Here is a 17957-nt window from a genome sequence, read left to right on the forward strand (position 1 = left end):
GACGCCACGGTGTCAGAAGCTCCGCGTGGCCTCTCTGTCTCCCTCTCGGGGGACGTGGCGCCGGCTTCCCCTCAGTTCTCGAGGGTGCACAACGACCGCGAGCGAGAGGTGCACGCCGGAGGTCTCTGCTTCACCTGCGGCGCCGACGGACGCTCGCAACCCACGGCGACACCAGTCGAGGACGGCTCGACCTTCTGTCGACATGGTAGCCAATTATTTGGACGGCTCGAGCGCGGACAGGGGACGACTACAGTGCAGTACCTGAGGATGGTACCGCGCATTATTGCGGTACACCATGTCGTGACGTGGGGCGTCATAGCTGGGTGTACACTTCGTCGAGACGTCGTGTTCGTCTGTCGAGTATGAGACCTGGCAGAAGAGGACTCGTGCTCGATTCGCTCGTCTCCGCCCAAGCGCTCGCCTCCCGGCGCTCGTGTGTGCGTAGAGGCGCAGAGGCCGGCGTCGAGTTGGTCTCTGTCCCAGAGGGCGCCGCTCACGTTGTGGTGCCACTGTACAAGCTGAGACGAAGGGGGCGAGGATTAGATGAAGCGCTCTCGGAGGCTCCTTCAGTCTCGGCCATTAATTCTGGCCGAGCGGTCGTCACTATCAGGCCCATCCTCTCTCTTCTTTGCGTCTTTGCGACGCTTGTCTTACAGGACCTGCCTCCCGACCAACCTGTTTGTGCTATAGGCGCCGTGAGAGAGTGGCCGTGCTGAGAGCCGCCGTAGAGAGGTCCCGCATGTGTGCCTCCCGGCCGGCCCACTGCGCGCCCGAGCATTTCGGACCTTGCCCCCGGCTTAGCACCCCCGCCGCCGAGGCGACGCCCCCGGCCGTCGTCGTTCCTCACACGCGCCCCAGACTCAGAGGCGAAGACAGCGGGCTCCCTCTGCCCGCGTCACACACGTACGATGGACGACCCAAACTCGGCGCATGTGCAACGAGACTGGGGTCCCGTTCCTTTAAAGCGTATGACGAATAATAGGACCGGCCAGTATTTGAGTAAATACTTGGGTCTCGGGTGTACTCCCTGGTTTAGTGGCCTGCGTCAACGACGAGTGTACTTACTAAGAGTTAACGACACGAAGTCATTGACACGACCAACGACTTTTTTCTTCCCTCGTACTAACGCCCAGAGGAAGGATAAATTATGGCTTCCTCCAGGGGCTCCTCCACCCGGGGTGTGAACGGGGCTGCTGGACGCCGCGGCTGCTGCGGGCGTTGGTGCCGCTGTGGCAGCTCAGCCGACTGGAGCCAGCTGTACATGCTGGCGAATGCCGTCCACCTGTTCCGCGGCCGTCTTCATGGACTCCACCATGGCGTGGAACTGGGGTCCGAACAGCCCGTCCGGGCTGATTGGAGCGTCCAGTAGCACTTTTCTGGCCGTCTCCGTAACAGACGCCGCCGCGCTGTGGTGACGGAGAGGGGGAAAGCATGTTCGGCCGCCAAGCTGGCACCCTGCTCCGACTCTGTCTCCCCCGTCCGGGGGAGAGGAGGGAGGGGAGAACCGAACGGTGAACCGTGGAGGGAGGCGGGGCAGGAGTTGCTTCGGACTCCTGCCCGGCACTCTGCCCCAGGGACACGAGGCCCCGTCCGCGGGCTCGTAAGCCTGGACGGGCCAATCGTCCTCCTCGGCCACAGCAGCAAGAGTGTCCGCTCTCCGCTTCCTGTCGCCCGAGGGGAGACGAGCGCAGTGCATGCTACCTGCTGGTTTAGAGCCGCGTACACGTGCTCTGACCCCCGGCAGGATTCGCATACTGCTTTTATCTCTGCAGGTCATAACTCATTATGAACCCAGAGCCACATGAGGGACAATCACGGACGCAGTTGTTGCTCATGATGATTCTCAATTGCTGTGCTTCAGTAACTGTGCTGGTTTGCTGAAAAAAAGAGGGAGCAGATTGCCGGGCCTCCTTCCTATTTATACCGGAAGGAGGGGCCCACCTTGCGGGTGGGCGTGGACTACAAGTGTTTCAGTGCTGCGCGGGGGCGCAGGGGGATTACCCAATAGCGATAGCCTTAGAGGGCGAAGCCATATACGAAATAGAACCAGGGCAAACAAGTTATGTGCACCCCTGTTTATACTGTATGTTGCAACCAATGCATTTTGCGGCATGTACTTTATAGTTAGAACATTGTACAGAGAGGTGTTATTGTCATTTAACCTACCCTCATTGATGCAAATGGTTACACTAAATAAAAAAAAACCTGTTAGTGAAATGCAATACAAAACTGAATTAAAGAAGTTATATTAGACTGCATTACTTTAGCTAGCTGCAACTAGTCAATTGGCAACTGAATGTATACAAAAACAACACATATATATTTGTTTCTTGCGGGTCAGCTATTACCTGTGTATAAATATATATTCCTAACCAATGTGTTTGCATGTTTAATGTGTCTTTATGTGACTCCTCTCTGTTACACAGCAGGCTGTGAGAAATCCCTTTTGCTGACGTTAAACCGGCTTTGTCTTTGAGCTCAGTCTGTAACTCATGAATAAGAAACCCTTCCCTCAACCACTTACTTCTGGAAACAACAACATCCAGAACCATAATCTATTTATCGTTCATGCTGATGGTAAAGAGTTATGGATTGCCTCCAAGGCTGTAGCTGCAAGTATAAACTTATGTTATATAGATATTGATTCAGATGCCGTGGAGCTTTTTTTTAAAAACATAATGGTTAGAATTTCTCATGTGGGGGTTCAGATCAATCCAAAGAGCTAAAAAGACACATGAAGTTATAATGGAGTGGATATACATTAGATTAAATCATTTTCTGTAAAACTGGCAACCCAGAAGTTGTCCATATTATAAATGAATTATTAAACTCTATAAAGCAACATTTCTCCTAACAATGTACTTATTGTAAGTCGCTTTGGATAAAAGCGTCAGCTAAATGCAATGCAATGTAACAGTGGCTTATATTATGAGTTATTAACTTTCATAAAGCCATAACCTTTAACTATAAATCTTTATGTTTGCATTACAAAGAAGTAATATAGTACTCAAAACACAAACCTGTATTACGTAGGCTGATGGAGGAAGAGCAAAGTTGTAGCCGTTTATGTTGAAAATAATTTCTGGCAAGCTATTCGTGTTCCTGCAGCTCACAGAAGCCTAAGAGACAGATTAACAAAATGTTACCTTTTAAAACTCAAAGCCATTAACTTAACATATTTCATATAATGCAAAAATGATTACAACACTCACTTCACCAAACTGATTTGTGGAGGCTCCCAGCCAGCCGTTGATGTTGTTAATTTCTTTGCTTGGGCCGATGATGTAAGAAGTCCCAGAGTCCACTACTGCTTCACAACCTCCAGAGCAGGCCACAGTGTTCCCATTGATGGTGATGCTGCAACACAAAGGAAGTGTCATTAAAAAAAGAAGACGACCTCTGAATGATGTCAACTGTGAAGTGGCTATATGTTTAAAACACAGCATGGACATTTCAACTTGAAAAGGAAACTACCTTTGTATCTGGATGTTCCAATAGTTAGTGGCTCCGTACAGGGGGATCCAGTTTAGGGTTCCAGAGTAATAGCTGCTATCTGTTCCTCCCAGAAAAAGCATACTGCCCTCTAGAGAACTGGAGGAACAGAGATTTGAATAAAATGAGACAAAGTAAGTTGTTTTACAGCGCTATTCCTCTGTGGGTCTCAAACACGCCTCACCTGCTCAGGTACATGGAGAACATATTGTGGGGGATGTTGCCCTGGTTCCACATGTTGTAAAATATAGGTGTGCCTCCCTCGTCTGACAAGCCAGGGAAGGCCAGACCAAGAATCCCATCCCAGGGAACATAGTCAAGGAAATCCGCCTCTTCGTCAGCGAGGCCAACGATCTGGTGCTCCACGTAGAGGTCGCCTACCTGATTAGGAAGTGCAAATATTCAAATGTTATAGGAAACTGATCAAATTCTGCATGGTATACACAGGTGTGTCTCAGCAGCATTTGTGGAAGAAGAATTAGGATTATAACCGAAGTACCTGTATATTAATGTAAAAGTTCAAGTACAGGTTGCAATGTAAATGATATCGAGTATCAGTATCACATCCGAGGCATAAGTAACATTACATGGTTAGTACTGAGTGTTCATGATTATTCTACTTATAGTTGGGTTATCTCCAGCAGTTCCCTGGGCTAAACATTTTGGAAATCACAGGTGTAAACATAATTTTGTAAATTATGAATCTGGAAAGTAACTAGTCATTTTAGCTTTCAACTAGAGTACGGTATTTCCCTCTGAAATGTAGTACTTAGTTACTTTCTACCACTTGTCAACAGTTGGTAAAGGATGCAGTGTGAATGTTAACTCCTCACCTTTACGATATCATATCCTGTGGTTCCTGATGCATATCCGCTGATGTACGATATGCGGAAAGTATTTGTGCCGGCCTCAAAAGTGGAGGACGCCGAGCTGCTGAACATTACATGATTGCCTAACAACAGAGAGGCAAAGAGAAACACATAAAGTGTTGCTTCATCATACACAAAGACTTTAGAGATCAGATTTACTGTCAATTCAGAATTACAGCAAGAACTAAGGATGCAACTAACAACTATTTTCTTATCAATAAATCACACTGCCAATCTTTGGGTGGCTGTTTGACATCCAGGATCCTCACTTTGTTAAATGAAGCTGCCACACTCTTCACACTCACCACAGGCGGAGCTGTTGCAGCTTGTGGAGGGAACCCAGAAGTCGGAGGAGCCGGTGTCAAAGAGGACTTTAAAGAGCTGAGGAGGGGTCCCGATGCCAATCTCTCCATAGTATGTAGTCTTTTCCCAAAATGAGATCATTAAGTCAGTTCATGTGTTTCATGACTGCACAGGGCAGTGTATGCAAGTGATTCAAGATTCAAGAGTCATACTGTAGACAAAGGCGGTATTGTCATATGCCCCATACAGTATCTACAGAAAAGTCATTCACAGGCTCCTTCTAAAGTGCAACATATAACATACTTAAGCGTAAAAACAAAGAATAGTGCAAAGACAAAAAGAAATACAATTGTGCAAGAGAATGGTGCAAGTGAAATGAGTAAACTACATACATGTAAAATAGAGTAAGATGTCAAATGAAGTCTATGTACACCAGAATAAAACATGTTACTTACATCAGGGTCAAAGGTCAATGGCACCACAGTCTGCTCGACCCTTGGGAGAAACTTAGCTGCCGGGTTGTATGGAAACTTCTTCCTGTACTCCTGGAACAGGCCTCTCTCGTCCAGCTGTTGCCGGGCAGACTTCCCTCTCTTCAGGGGAATCCTGAGCAGGAAGATTAACAGTTATCTGGAAACACACTCACCAACACGTCGCGAGGATAGGTCAGACCTCATAACTTATCCTAAAAAGGAGTTTCCACCTTGGAGTGATTTAGGGAGGGAGAACAGGAAAATAAACGACTGTGTTTTTGAAAAAGTCAAGAGCTTGTCTCAGAGGAGGCTGGTTATTAACGGTTGGATTTAAATGACCATATTATCAAGAGCACTTTACAGTTTGCTCCACATTCACACACCAAAGACAGCTATTAGTACAAGCAGTGGTAACTAAAACATTGAATTGAGTACAATGTGAGGTTCTTGTACTTGACACGAGTTTACATTTAATGCTTCTTCCACTGCAATCTGAGGTAACTATTGTATAATTTACTGCATTGCATGTTTTTGATTAAATTCAGGGAAGCAAACTCTATACTTCTCCATTCTTTTCGGTGATTTCATTTTTTTCTTTGTGACATTTTAGCAAATGTAGCTCTTTGCCTTTTTTTGTGTTTTATTTTTTTAAAACATAGTATTTCTACAATGTGGCACTGCTACTTTTACTTTGTTGCATGCAGGTGCATATGTTACTAATTCAGTTACTAAACCAGCAAATATTACACATTTAATAATATTTCAGTGGTTGATGCTGACAAGTTTTGCTTGCACTTTATCAAAAATAATTTAGGTAAAACTGATGTTATTAAAAACATCTGAAACTCTTCAACCTTTTTGAAGAACACATACGGTCATATTTGACTGCAAATAGGAAAAAAATAATCTACTATTAGAATAAAATCAGGATCAAGATGATGCACTGTGTTCTAGAAAATAAATAAAAAATGAAAGTCTCAAAATGCAAAGCTTAACCTGATTTCATTATTTGAAAAAAAAACATTTCAAGTATTTAAAAAGATTAAAACAGAATTTAGGCAAAAAGTGTGTTAAAAAATATTTGTTCTTTGTACAATAAGTTGATGTGTGTTCTTTATCTTACCTGAGAACTCCCTGCGAGACGGCCAAGAAGGCCAGCAACACAAATGCAGACTTCATTATTTCTAAATGTTCCCGATGTAGATCTCCCAGGTCTTTATATAGAGGTCAAAACTAGTGTTAACTCCTCCTTTTTACAGTAACACTTCATACAGGTGAACTGATAAGAAACCACTTTACAGAGCGTCAAATGCATAAATTCAGATAAAGGAATGAATGGGAAATGAATGCGTTTTCCGTAATGCACCATCACTTATCTTACTCAGTTCTTTATTCAAAGTTAACTTTAGAAATCAGCATTCAAAATCAACACAGAACTGTTTTGATATGTGTTTGAATACAAATCGCTGTACAATGAGTCCCACCCTTTCAATTGTCTGTTCCTGTTAATAATTAATCAAAATGAACTCAATGGTGAAAACAATGTATCGGGCCTCAAACCATAAAACATTTCAAATGACTATACAAATAGTAAATGATATGACATGTTTTGTAATTGTAAAAGAATTACATTGAAAAAGTTAAAGATGAAAACCTGTATCTTTGTACCAATAATCCTCACTGATTAACAAAGACCCATAGCTTTATATTTTATTTAATATTCCATTCCTTACACAATTAATGTAAATAAGATCCTGCTTTATATTGTGTTAACTTAAAATGGTTTTATTGTCAGAGTTTATAGACGTTCTATCTTCACGGTCTACTGTATATTTTAATGCCGTTTTATTTCTATTTTGAGATGTTTACATTTCAGGATTGTTTATTTCTACTCATGAGCGAAAACTTGTTTTGTTTTTCATGCTTCTGCAACGCAAAAAAATACCAATTTGGGATGAATAAAGTACATCTTATCTTATCTGATTTGGAAGGAATGATGTGAAGTCCAGTTCTGAGTTTTAGGGAAATTATATAACCTATTAAACAGAAAAGGTCTTCTCTGTGTCACAATCTGAGGTTGCCACGGACAACATCACGTTCACCTTAGCAAACAATAAGATATGGACAGCTAAAATAAATGTTCAGGTGTATTTCAGCACATTCTCCCAGCAGTAAGATTATAAGAGGTGAGAGAGCGGTGAGGTTTGACCTTTCCCAGACTCCTCTGAATGACTCTCTGTTGACTGTTCTCATCTATTGTGTGTACCTTTAGAAAGAAATGTAAAGTAGAATTGACTACTTTAAAGGTCCCTCTGTTTCATAAAATAATGCCCTGTCACATTAAGGGGTGTTCTAAGTATTAATGGCTTTTACAAGATAAAGAGTAAATGCAAACGTTATTGACATTAGTGACATTTCCCACAATAACATTATCACCTGTCAAGCGTAAATCAACTGGATAAGCTTATCGTATTATTTATTTAAAAAAAACCTGATAGCGTATTGTTTCTCCCTCTGTGAGTTCAGGAAGTTTAACATGCCAACATCTCACCCTGCCCTCTAGAGGAGCAGCAGTCTAAAGACCAGATCAGACCACTCACACTCAATAAATAAAACACAACATCAGAATAGGTTTAGAACAAGAGCTGCTTTTATTTAAGCACAAACAAATGCAATGCAGATTATTCATATAGAATACTAACAATTAATGAAAAACAAATGTTAAATATACTCACCAAGGCATGGCTTCTGTGGTCTGATGAAATCCTCATGACTTCAGATTCACAACAGCCGAGTTCATTCAAAGGGACGACTACTGAAAAGAAGTTGTCTTTCCTCCAGGCTGAGTGGACAACCTGCAATACTCTCTAGTTATGACAGGCACATTAAAAAAACGTTTAAATCTGTAAAGAACACACCATACTGTCAACAATAACAATCATCTCTGGGTTGGCCTCATATTTAGAAGTACATTGCACCGCTGTTTATCAGACAGTACATTTTTTTTTATTGGAACACAAAATAACACAATATGTTTGATTTGTTTATAATGTTGACAAACTTAATTGTAATTCATATAGTGTAAAAAAAATAGGTTTAGGTTTGTTTTAAACTCTTACTGTATTGACAGCTTCCTGTCACATGCAGGTTTCTTATCTAAAATACAGGAAACTAGGACTGATCATTTTCGTTTATTATATGTTGATTTTTTTTTCCGATTATGAGATGGTTGTGGTTCGGTCTCTCAAATGTCAGAAAATGTTAAAAAACAAAAACATGTTGGCCAGTGTTTCCAAAAGCCAAAGAAGATGACTCAAATGGTTTTGTTCCTTAAGTATAACTAAAAAAGATTTACGGTCAAAGAGGAGTAAAGAAACCAGAAAACATTGCCTTTTAAAAAGCTGAAGAAAGAAATACTTAAACTTATATAAATTATTTACATATCTGACTTACTACTACTGCCAAATGTGATGTCCTCAAATGACGCACATGGTTTTTTTCCTTAAGTAAAGAATATCCAGTTTTCAGTCATAGAGTAAAGAATCCAGAGAATATTCTCATTTAAGAAGCTGGAGGGGGAAAATATACTTCCTATTACTTGAAAAATGACATGGATGTCACTAATTGTAAAGTCATATAAGCAAGTCATGCATTAACTGCCCTTTATTGCCTGATTGATCTTGACTCCAGTGCCACATTTACTGTGCCACGCTCATGTGGAATAAACCTACTTTAACTACTTATGTTACCATCCTAACATATCGAATATAAATAATTGCACTTATAGCGAGTATTTACATATCTGAGTAACCACTACTGACAGGATGAATAATACTGCTTTTATTATGTCAGATTGAGCCACCGCCTGTTGAACATCGTAACCAGTGATGACTCAGTTAGGATTATAGATCACTAAAGCTTCTGTTGAGAAAGCTCCAATATTATTTATTAATACATTTAAATAAACTAGCTAAGATATCAGTCCAAAGAAAGGCACATGGGTTGGATAAAGTAAAAACAGATTGATCTTTTAAGAAATATTCCATGAATCATCTTATATGTCTTCCTGGTTGACTGATGGCAGGTTCCTAATGTTCGGTAAGTGACATTTACCTACATGTTGCTTTACAGGAGCTTTCTTGTAGTGATTCAATGGGATAACATGACTCCGTGTGAAACTCAGTTAACTACAGAAACTACCATCTTTGTTTAGCAAACATACATTTTACCAAAACTTCTGTAATTGAACCTCTTTGACCTAACCCACCTCCTTTTATCAAAGTCCAGAGCTCAAGCTGTCAAAAGGAGCCAGTTCAATGTGTGTTTAGTTGGGACTTATCACCTCAAACAACTGGGCAAATAAACTGTATCACGTGTTTTTTTTGCTGGCATGTGACTTTCTTGAAATTATATTTTGCTATCATTTCCCCATGAGCATTTATAAATCCTGACTTTTGCTGGTGTGTTTTTTTACCAGCACTAACATTATTTGTAATTTGACAAATGGAAAAGTGTCAGAATAATCAGGGAACAAGTAAGTAGACCTGACTGACGGGATATTTGCTAAAAAAAACTACAAACTAACACCTGAAAAATGTGAAAGTGAAAATGTTCTTTGTTTGTTTTTCAAATGGGATGGACAGCATCAGCTCAGGTCAATTATTTTCTGTATGTTTTTGGTTATAGCTATTAAATAGGGTAGTCTGTGTTGCAGTCGTCTTACACATTGAATACGTACCTGGTTCAGTGGTTTGGGTCATCTTGATACTTTACCTGTGGATTAGGAGCAGCCAGAGGACAGGGAGAATCGAACCCTCCACAGGAAACCATGACTCTGCGGTGGGGGGGTGTGGACACTTGTCACTCGTCGTCTTTGTTTGGCGATGAAGCGGCGATGAAGCAGCAACAGCACCGTCTTGATGATAAACATCCTGACTCAATGACAGCAGGATACTCTTCACTTTGCTTTCATATGCAGTTAAAAGAGTGTGTAAATCACATCAATATCTCAACTAAAGATTAGGATTCCCTGCACAGGCAATCTGTTCTCTTCTGTCGTGTTTCCTCTCCATTTTAAAAGGCCAATAAAAGCGGATGCTGCGTCACTGTCGCCACCTTTCCTCCGACTCGGGATGAGACACATTTTGAAGTCTGGCCCTAGCACAGAGATCTTCTTCAAAACTCCAATGCAAGAACAACAAGCAACTACACAAATGAACTCTGCTCCTCTCTCGAGCGGCTGCAGGCGCCGAAACAACCCTCTGGATGCTGGAGCCAGGTGAGAGAGAAGGCCGGGGGCCGCGGTGCTTCCTCTGGGGGGGGCGGCGGGGGGGCCGGCAGACGCACCACCAGCTGATTCTGGCAAAACGTGGACAGATGATTCTCAGCCACACCTCGGGACACAGTGACTCTAAATTTGCCTTTGCTGAAGGACTGCCGAAAGTATTCTAGTTTGGGCGAATTTCAAATTTGAATCACGCTCCTCACAAATGATGATCAACCAAATGAAACACAGAACCTCCCATTGATTCTCACACTTCCTCTCCTTTCTGCAGGGAAGGGTCCTGCTGTCAAAGTGATAAAGCCTTCAGAGTTTGAAAGACAATTCCAAGAACAGAAAAGGTCACAAAAGTTGTCTTCCGAGGCACTCGTGTTTCCCACGTAAGAGCAAATTTATTGAGACAAAATCTATCGAGTGCATGTCGCACTGTGACAGTTAGGTATACTTCTTAGGCCCATGAGCACTGATGTTCTCCATTTCTCTCTCCAGATATCCTGAGTATACAGCACAAATCATTTCTCCTTTTGAAACAGTATTTATATCAAAGCATAAAAAACAATCATTCAAAGTCCGTTCAGAGGAAGGCCGTGAGATCAGCCTCATTCATTCAGAAGTCCTTTGATAGCGGAGCAATGATTTATACTTTTAGACTCCTGATCAGTCATTCGAAATGTGAAGGGCATACATAGAGCGCTTCATTTATAGGTTACATTAATCTTTTTTAAACAGTACATGCTTTGCTGGGGTAGTATATGTAATTAGTGGATAATAAAAAAGTGACAAATGTATTAACCAATGACTGTTTAACCAAATTAAAGGGTGGCAATTACAATACAATATAAAAAGGGTGGACACAAACACAACCCTGTCTAATCTGCCACTCAAAGAACGCATGCACAACACATAGCTGTGCACAGCTGGCCACATGGGGGGGTGTGGAGACTCCACAATAATAATATTTAGAGCTGAAATGATCAGTTAATTGTATTTAAACTACATTATGATATATTTGACGGTTCATAGGAACATCAAAGCTACCTGAAGATCATCACTGTGATTACATGGATTCTTTCCCCCACTCTTCTTTTGTTTTATTGACCGAATAATTGTTGAATTAATGATAAAACAAACCAGTAAATTAATAAAAACTTAAAATAATTAGTTTCAGCTCTAAATATTAACATAAAAACTGTTCAAAAACCTTGAGGTCAGAAATAGAGACAGAGCTTAACGTCGGCTCTAACCTCATTTGAAGTCGCTTTATGAAGCCAGTACTTTGCATTTGAACTGTTTAGCTACACTATGATGTAAAGGTGTCCACCACTACATACTTACAAAACATAAGCATGAACCTAAACCTTGTAATGACACATTCACCTCCAGATGTGGCTTCAAAGGACAAGTGAAGTTTAATGTGTTCTATTATACTTGAATCCTTAATGTTTAACACCATTGTTGGAAGCTTAAAGCAGGAGGGGCCAAATGTGACAGAAATAGAAAAGCTGTTATAAATGAAAATGTGAATCAAATGTTTACTTTGTCAGAAAGAAAATACAGATGCACATCTGGAATCTGCCTATGAATCAGTAAGCTTTAGAGCAAGTAGATATATATCTTAGATCTTCTGTACATGACTTTGATTTCATTCTTTCATAGACTGGCTGTACAAACATTAGAGCACTACAAACATGTTGACACTGGCTAAATCTATGCCGAGTACACATCAAATGAAAGCACTATTCTTTGTTTTGAATCTTAAATTATCTTTTGTTATAGGCAGGCATTGTATGAAAGAATATAAAGGACTTGTGTTTCTCTTTAAATGATATAAGGCAACATATAGTTTTGATTCACTGAACTGTAGCTTGCTTTGAATTACTTGAAGCAAAGTACCTTTCAAGTCAAACACATCTGAAAACTAAATAGCAGAAAGCAGTGTGTCACATTTATCAAAATGTATTCAATACCATGTGACTTTGATTTTCATAAAACTTCAACAAGTAAACTGATCCCTATAATTTCCTCCTCTTTCATTATTATTTCTACCTGTTTTTACAACCCACAATTGAACAGTTCATGAGCGTGAAAAGGAACATTTAGACATTTTGTTTTCAGGACGCTCCTCTGATAATGACCATCACCATGTAATCGTCCTCTGATTTGGCAAAGGCTAGAGCAGAGGCATCCACGAACTGCTTTGAGAACTCACATGGGGGGAAAGCGTGAAGAACTCCTGCGTGGTCCTTGTCACGGCCCCCCCCCACAGGGAGGCTGATGATGCCGGCCGCCTCCTTCTGCTTCAGGTAGGACACCAGGTTCTTCAGGGGTCTCTCCGCGCTGCTGGCGTCCTGAGTCGCTGCCTCCTCAGACTTCCCGGGCACGGCCATGAGGATGGCGTATCCGCTGGAGCCGGCGGCCTTGATGCGGCGAGACACTTCATCCAGTTTGGGCTGGTCGAGGCGCAGGCGCTGGCTGATCTTCAGCTGGGACGCTGCACTCCCTGCAGAGCCCGGCAGCAGCAGGCTGGACGCCACCGCCATGTCCCCCTCCAGCAGGTGCAGGGATGTGGGGAAGCTGCTGTTCTTCAGCAGGAGGACGCCCTGCCAGACCTGACTCAGCTTCTGTCCTGCAGCTGGGGGCTTAGACTGCTGACCAGATTTGGAGGAAGGATGTTCCTCCTTCCTCGCTGTGTCGCTGGCTTTGAGTTTGCGGTCCTTCTCGGAGCCCGGGGCTGCTGGGCTCAGGGTTTTTCTTCTCTTGTCTCCAAAGGCAATGTTCTGGCGATCTCGGACAGGGGACGTTCTGCCAGAGCGAGACAGGCGTTCAGGATCACTGGCGCGCCCCCCGTCCCGGCTGTTTCCTCCGGGGCTGCGCTCTAATGACTTGCCATGGCGGCGCAGACCAAAGTTACTGTTGTCAGGTGACGGATCCAGTCGGCGTTTGCGGCTAAGATCTCTGCCTTGTAGCTCCCGCTCACGCTCTATTGACCAGGGCTCATGGGGACGCCTGTCCATGCGACCGATGGGGTCAAAGCCTGCTCCCCGCATCCGGTCGGGCACACCCATGCCCGGCCATTCAGCGCTGGTGAACAAGTCCCTGTCTCTGAAGCGACCAGGAAGTGGAGGAGACCTCTCCCTCAACCTCACGGGGTCTGACAGGCGGTGGGCAAAAGGCTCAGGAACAAAGTCATAGTGTGGCAGTGGGAGGGGGAGCTGCACATACTGCTGCTGCTGGTAGCGGTGCTCTGTGTCTGCGAAATCCACCCTGAGTCTCCTGTCAGGACCCCCGAGAGGGAAGCCTCTCATGTGAGTACATGCAGCCTGAGCAGCATCCAAACTTTCATACTGGATGTAAGCCCACACCTCTCCCTTCCTGTAGTCTATAGTTCTGATGGTGCCAAAGCGGTCAAACTCCTTGGCCAGTGCAGCAAGTGAAACCCAGGGTCCAAGGCCCCCCACCCAAAGCCTGGTCGTGGGTGTGGGTTTACCATAGCCTATCTTTATTGGGTTGTGGCCCACCACTTTCCCTGACATTGCGACTTTGGCACGGTGAGCCATGTCCAGATTCTCAAACTTCATGAACCCATAGGTGTTGCACTGGTCTCTCACTGCCCGCTTTATGTCCACCTCTGTGATCACCCCGAACCTGTCAAACGCCCTCCTCAGGTCGCTCTCTGTCACACTGACGTCCAGATTACCCAGAAACAAAGTCCTGTTGGCCCTCTGGTCATCCTCAGGGGTCATCAGGTCCTCCTCACGGAAAACAGCACATTCAGGGATGAACGGGGGTCTATTCCTGGCATCATATACGGAAAAGTCTCTCTCCCTTTCCAGCTCTCTTATGTGAGGTGGAGGAGGAGGAGGGGGAGGAGGAGGAGGGGGGAGACGGCCCAGAGCCAGCTGCTGTAATCGGTAGTCTCTGTACCCCATGCCAGTGGGGGACAGGGGCCTCTGAGAGTGGAGATGTCTATGTCCTGGAGGGAAATTGTCTTTAGAAACAGGGGAGCGGCTCCGGAGTCTGTTGGTGTAAACTGTCTCTATCTTCAGAGGCCGGTCGTATAGCACCAGCTTGCCGCGGGCGTGTTTAGCCGACCTGGCGTCATCCGGCCTCCTGAAGTTTACATATGCCACCCGGTTCTCGTTTTCTCGACTGATTTTAACACTCACGTCTCCAAACCTCTTAAACTCGTGAAACAGCCCGTCTTCTATCTCCTCATCGTTCAGCTGGTTGCCCAGTTCACTTATTTTGAGAGTCTTGTACTCATTTTCTGGGGTAGACGGAGGCCGCAGGTCGCTGCGTGAACCGGACCTGGATGTTTCCGCCTCGATGTCAGCGCCTCCATACGGCTTGTTCGCAGGAACTACTCCATAGTCGTAGCCGCTGCCGCTCCGACTGGATGGATTGTGTCCGTCTGAATCCCTCATGTCTCTTTTCTCACCGTGTAAGTTCCTCCTGGATGAAGCTCCGCTTTGAGATGAGCCGTTGTTGCTGCCAGCCGTCGACAGGGCTCCGGTCTTCTTGCTTCCTCCTCGGTCTCTGCAGTCATCTGGCGCCCGGGAGCGTTTCTTCACCGGAGACCGCTCTTTCCCCTTCATTTCAGAAAGTCGATGTCTGCCGTCTTCACACAACAATCTGTTTAACTCCAAGCCACTAAATTAGAGCTGAACTCTCTTAACTTTAACGCGGTTTTGCACAACACTCTCAGGCGAGAGACACAACCGCCATGTTGGACTACTACTTGCACTACTGTACAGGAAGTCCCGCCTTACACGTCACTAGAAGAATATGAGTGGCTGAGCGGGCTGTCGGTCATGTGCTCAGGGTGCGGGTGCGGCCCTGCTGTGGGGTCAGAGTACACGATAAGCTGATCTGAAAATGATAGAAAGATAATTATTGTGACTAGAGTAGCACGAAAAGAGGAGAACACGGAAGTCTGTGTTTCACATAAATATAATCTTAGTCTTGAATAAATTATACTAACCTATTTGTGCCCAAATACTATGTTGTTCTGATTGGTCTAAATCTGTTGTATTGTGTAACATCAGCTTGCAAGTTTAAGATCATCAAGATATGCCCAAATACTTAATGTTGTATGCTACGAGGAACTCCCTTTTGAAAAAGCCTAGAGAACATTTCCAAAACAAACCAAAACATATTTTCAACTTCTCAATTATACAAAAAAACAGTATACGTTTATTTAGCTTTCATAACCACAACACAACATAGTTACAATTGTATACAATCGTATAGCAAAGCATTTGTACAGGCTGCATGGTGACCTTGATGTAAGGACACCGACAGAGTAATACTTGGTAGAAAAAACATCACTTCATTTACAGTGGAGGAGGGGCGTTGCTGGGATGAAACAGCTGTTTGCATTTGCAATGCCAGGGACTTGACAAGCTGTGTTTAAGTAAAATAAATGCATATATAGTGTGTCTGAGCTGGATAGAATAAGATAGATGATACAAAAAGTAATCACTGTACTTTATCTGCAGTATTTATCCGCAACGCTGAGCATATGTGTGTAAATTCACTTGTGCAATAATCAAACACGTAATCTATATTGCACAATTTAAAATACAGAAACAAATCTCATGCTATTTCTTTTTTTGTTCAACATATCATTCATTTAGATAATTGATCTGTATGTGTTAACCACCATCAGTGTACCTCTTCTCTTGATGCATGGATATTACTTTATATTCTGTCTTATTTGTAATTAATTTGTTTTGCTAGGTCACCATTGAAAAAGAGATTTATCTCAATTGAGTCTGGTTGAATAAAGTTTATATCACATGTACACCAGCAGGAGGCAGAGAAGCTCCTCGTAACAACCAGGTTTGGTTTGGTTTATCTGTGAAACACAAAGGGAAAACACTTACTATCTGGACTGGCTACAGACTTCAGTTTCCTGATTATTGACTGAAGCTCTCCTCGGGGGCTGAGAGGCAGTGGAGTAAAACAGTTAACCTAGAAACCTGCAGAGCGTCTGTATGTCCAGTCTGCACCCTGGATGTAAACATGTCCCATCATTGAATAAAGCATGAAGAAACCACTAATGAAACCTAAATTGCAAGATTAAAAAACAAACCAAACCTGCTCAGTTTAACTTTAACTATTTTGTCTAAACAAGTTATTATTTTAACATTGATACATTGTATTGCACTGTTGATATTCTGCTTCTCTATATTGTCTGAAATAATTAAGATCATTACTCAATACCATTGAGTCACATGTTGAACAACCCCTCAGATCAGTTTGAATTAAATTAGTTTAAGAGTTGACGTTGAGTTTCTTTAGGTTCAAGAAAATCTATTAAAAAAAGATAATTTAGATCATGTTACTGTAAAAGTATGATCCAATCCAATCCAACTTTATTTCTATAGCACAGCAGAGTTGACCAAAGTGCTGTACATCAATGGATTGGATTGGATCATACTTTTACAGTAACATGATCTAAATTATCTTTTNGCGAGGAAAAGAAATGGCTCAGAGCCTCAGAATACTGAAATCTGTATTTTTTAAATATTTTTTTCCTCCTAATTTGTTATTATTTGGTGCAGGCATGTAGTTACCAATAGAAATACATTGCTTCTAAAATCGTTCTGTGTCAGAATACTGAAATCTGTATTTTTTTGTATCTGTTTTTCCTTTTAATTTTTTATCATTTACATTGCTTTTAAAATCGTGCTGTGCAACACGAAAAAAAGGGGAAAATCGTGTTGGTGAACACGAAATTCCGTGAGACTGTGTTGGCATATAGCTTAGCCGTGGTGATGGCCTACCAGTTGAATGTAGTTTGCTTATGGCCCGACGCTAAGCCCCTAGCGATTGAATTTGCGCTTCAAATATGTGGGGATTATCCTGCTGAACAAAATGTGTCAGCAAGAACATGTGTTTGTAAAAGAGCTTATTTTCTGCAATATTCAAAAATCCCATTCCTTTTGTCAAGGAACCCCATGCAATGCTAACTTCCGGGTCGGCCTACACAAATACGTCATGACTGCACCACCTTATGTCGAGAACTCTGTAATAATAAATTTACCAAACATCTAACTTTGGCGTATTTTAGGTTGTTGAGCAGGTCATAGTGTACAATGTTTATTACGTTAAAATGAGGGACTTATAAACCCAAGTGTCAGCAGATACAGTCAAGAATTTGCAATTAGGATACATAAAACTGAATGATAATAAAGACAGAGAGAGGTCGCACATACTGTATAGAGGGATGCAGACGTAAAGTGAGAGAGAGACATAAAGAGCTCAGAGCCTGTTAGACAGCTGTGCCTCAGGCAGTAAAAGACAATGCAAGAGTTTATTAAACAGACTTTAAAAGCCTTTCTTCAAAAGAGGTAGGCGTGATAGATGGTGGCAGGGAAAGTGTATGTGTGTGTGTGTGTGAGTGAGTGCACCATTGTCTGTGTTTATTTACTTTTGTTAACATCTCTTCCAAATAGAGGGTGAAGGAGACGTTAACTGTACGCATAAACGTAGTAATGAAGTGACGAGAACAGAAGCAGCAGAAATGTGTCCTCA

General features: G+C 42.8%; 1 protein-coding gene and 1 pseudogene across 2 annotated transcripts in view; both read right to left on the reverse strand.

Moving 5' to 3' along the window:
• Positions 1 to 10696, reverse strand: part of LOC104950940 (pepsin A-like) — a 17130-nt gene extending 6434 nt beyond the window's left edge. The window contains exons 1-8 of one of the 2 annotated variants that reach the window (XM_010777551.1): positions 7873 to 10696; positions 5120 to 5270; positions 4667 to 4784; positions 4326 to 4444; positions 3677 to 3873; positions 3475 to 3591; positions 3213 to 3357; positions 3021 to 3119 (exon numbers count right to left, since the gene is read on the reverse strand). In XM_010777551.1, coding sequence (XP_010775853.1) covers positions 3021 to 3119; positions 3213 to 3357; positions 3475 to 3591; positions 3677 to 3873; positions 4326 to 4444; positions 4667 to 4784; positions 5120 to 5270; positions 7873 to 7880 — 954 coding nt within the window. In that variant the 5' untranslated portion in view covers positions 7881 to 10696. Of the gene's footprint in view, positions 1 to 3020; positions 3120 to 3212; positions 3358 to 3474; positions 3592 to 3676; positions 3874 to 4325; positions 4445 to 4666; positions 4785 to 5119; positions 5271 to 6260; positions 6359 to 7872 lie in introns of those variants that run through there. The other variant, XM_010777550.1, reaches the window with a different exon arrangement.
• Positions 10697 to 10788: 92 nt separating this feature from the next.
• LOC104950941 (putative RNA-binding protein 15 pseudogene) lies at positions 10789 to 15439 on the reverse strand (annotated as a pseudogene).
• Between the last annotated feature and the right edge of the window lie 2518 nt (positions 15440 to 17957).

Source organism: Notothenia coriiceps, unplaced genomic scaffold (genome assembly GCF_000735185.1).
Source record: "Notothenia coriiceps isolate Sejong01 unplaced genomic scaffold, NC01 NC01_scaffold00018250, whole genome shotgun sequence".
In the NCBI taxonomy this organism is placed as follows: Eukaryota; Metazoa; Chordata; class Actinopteri; order Perciformes; family Nototheniidae; genus Notothenia; species Notothenia coriiceps.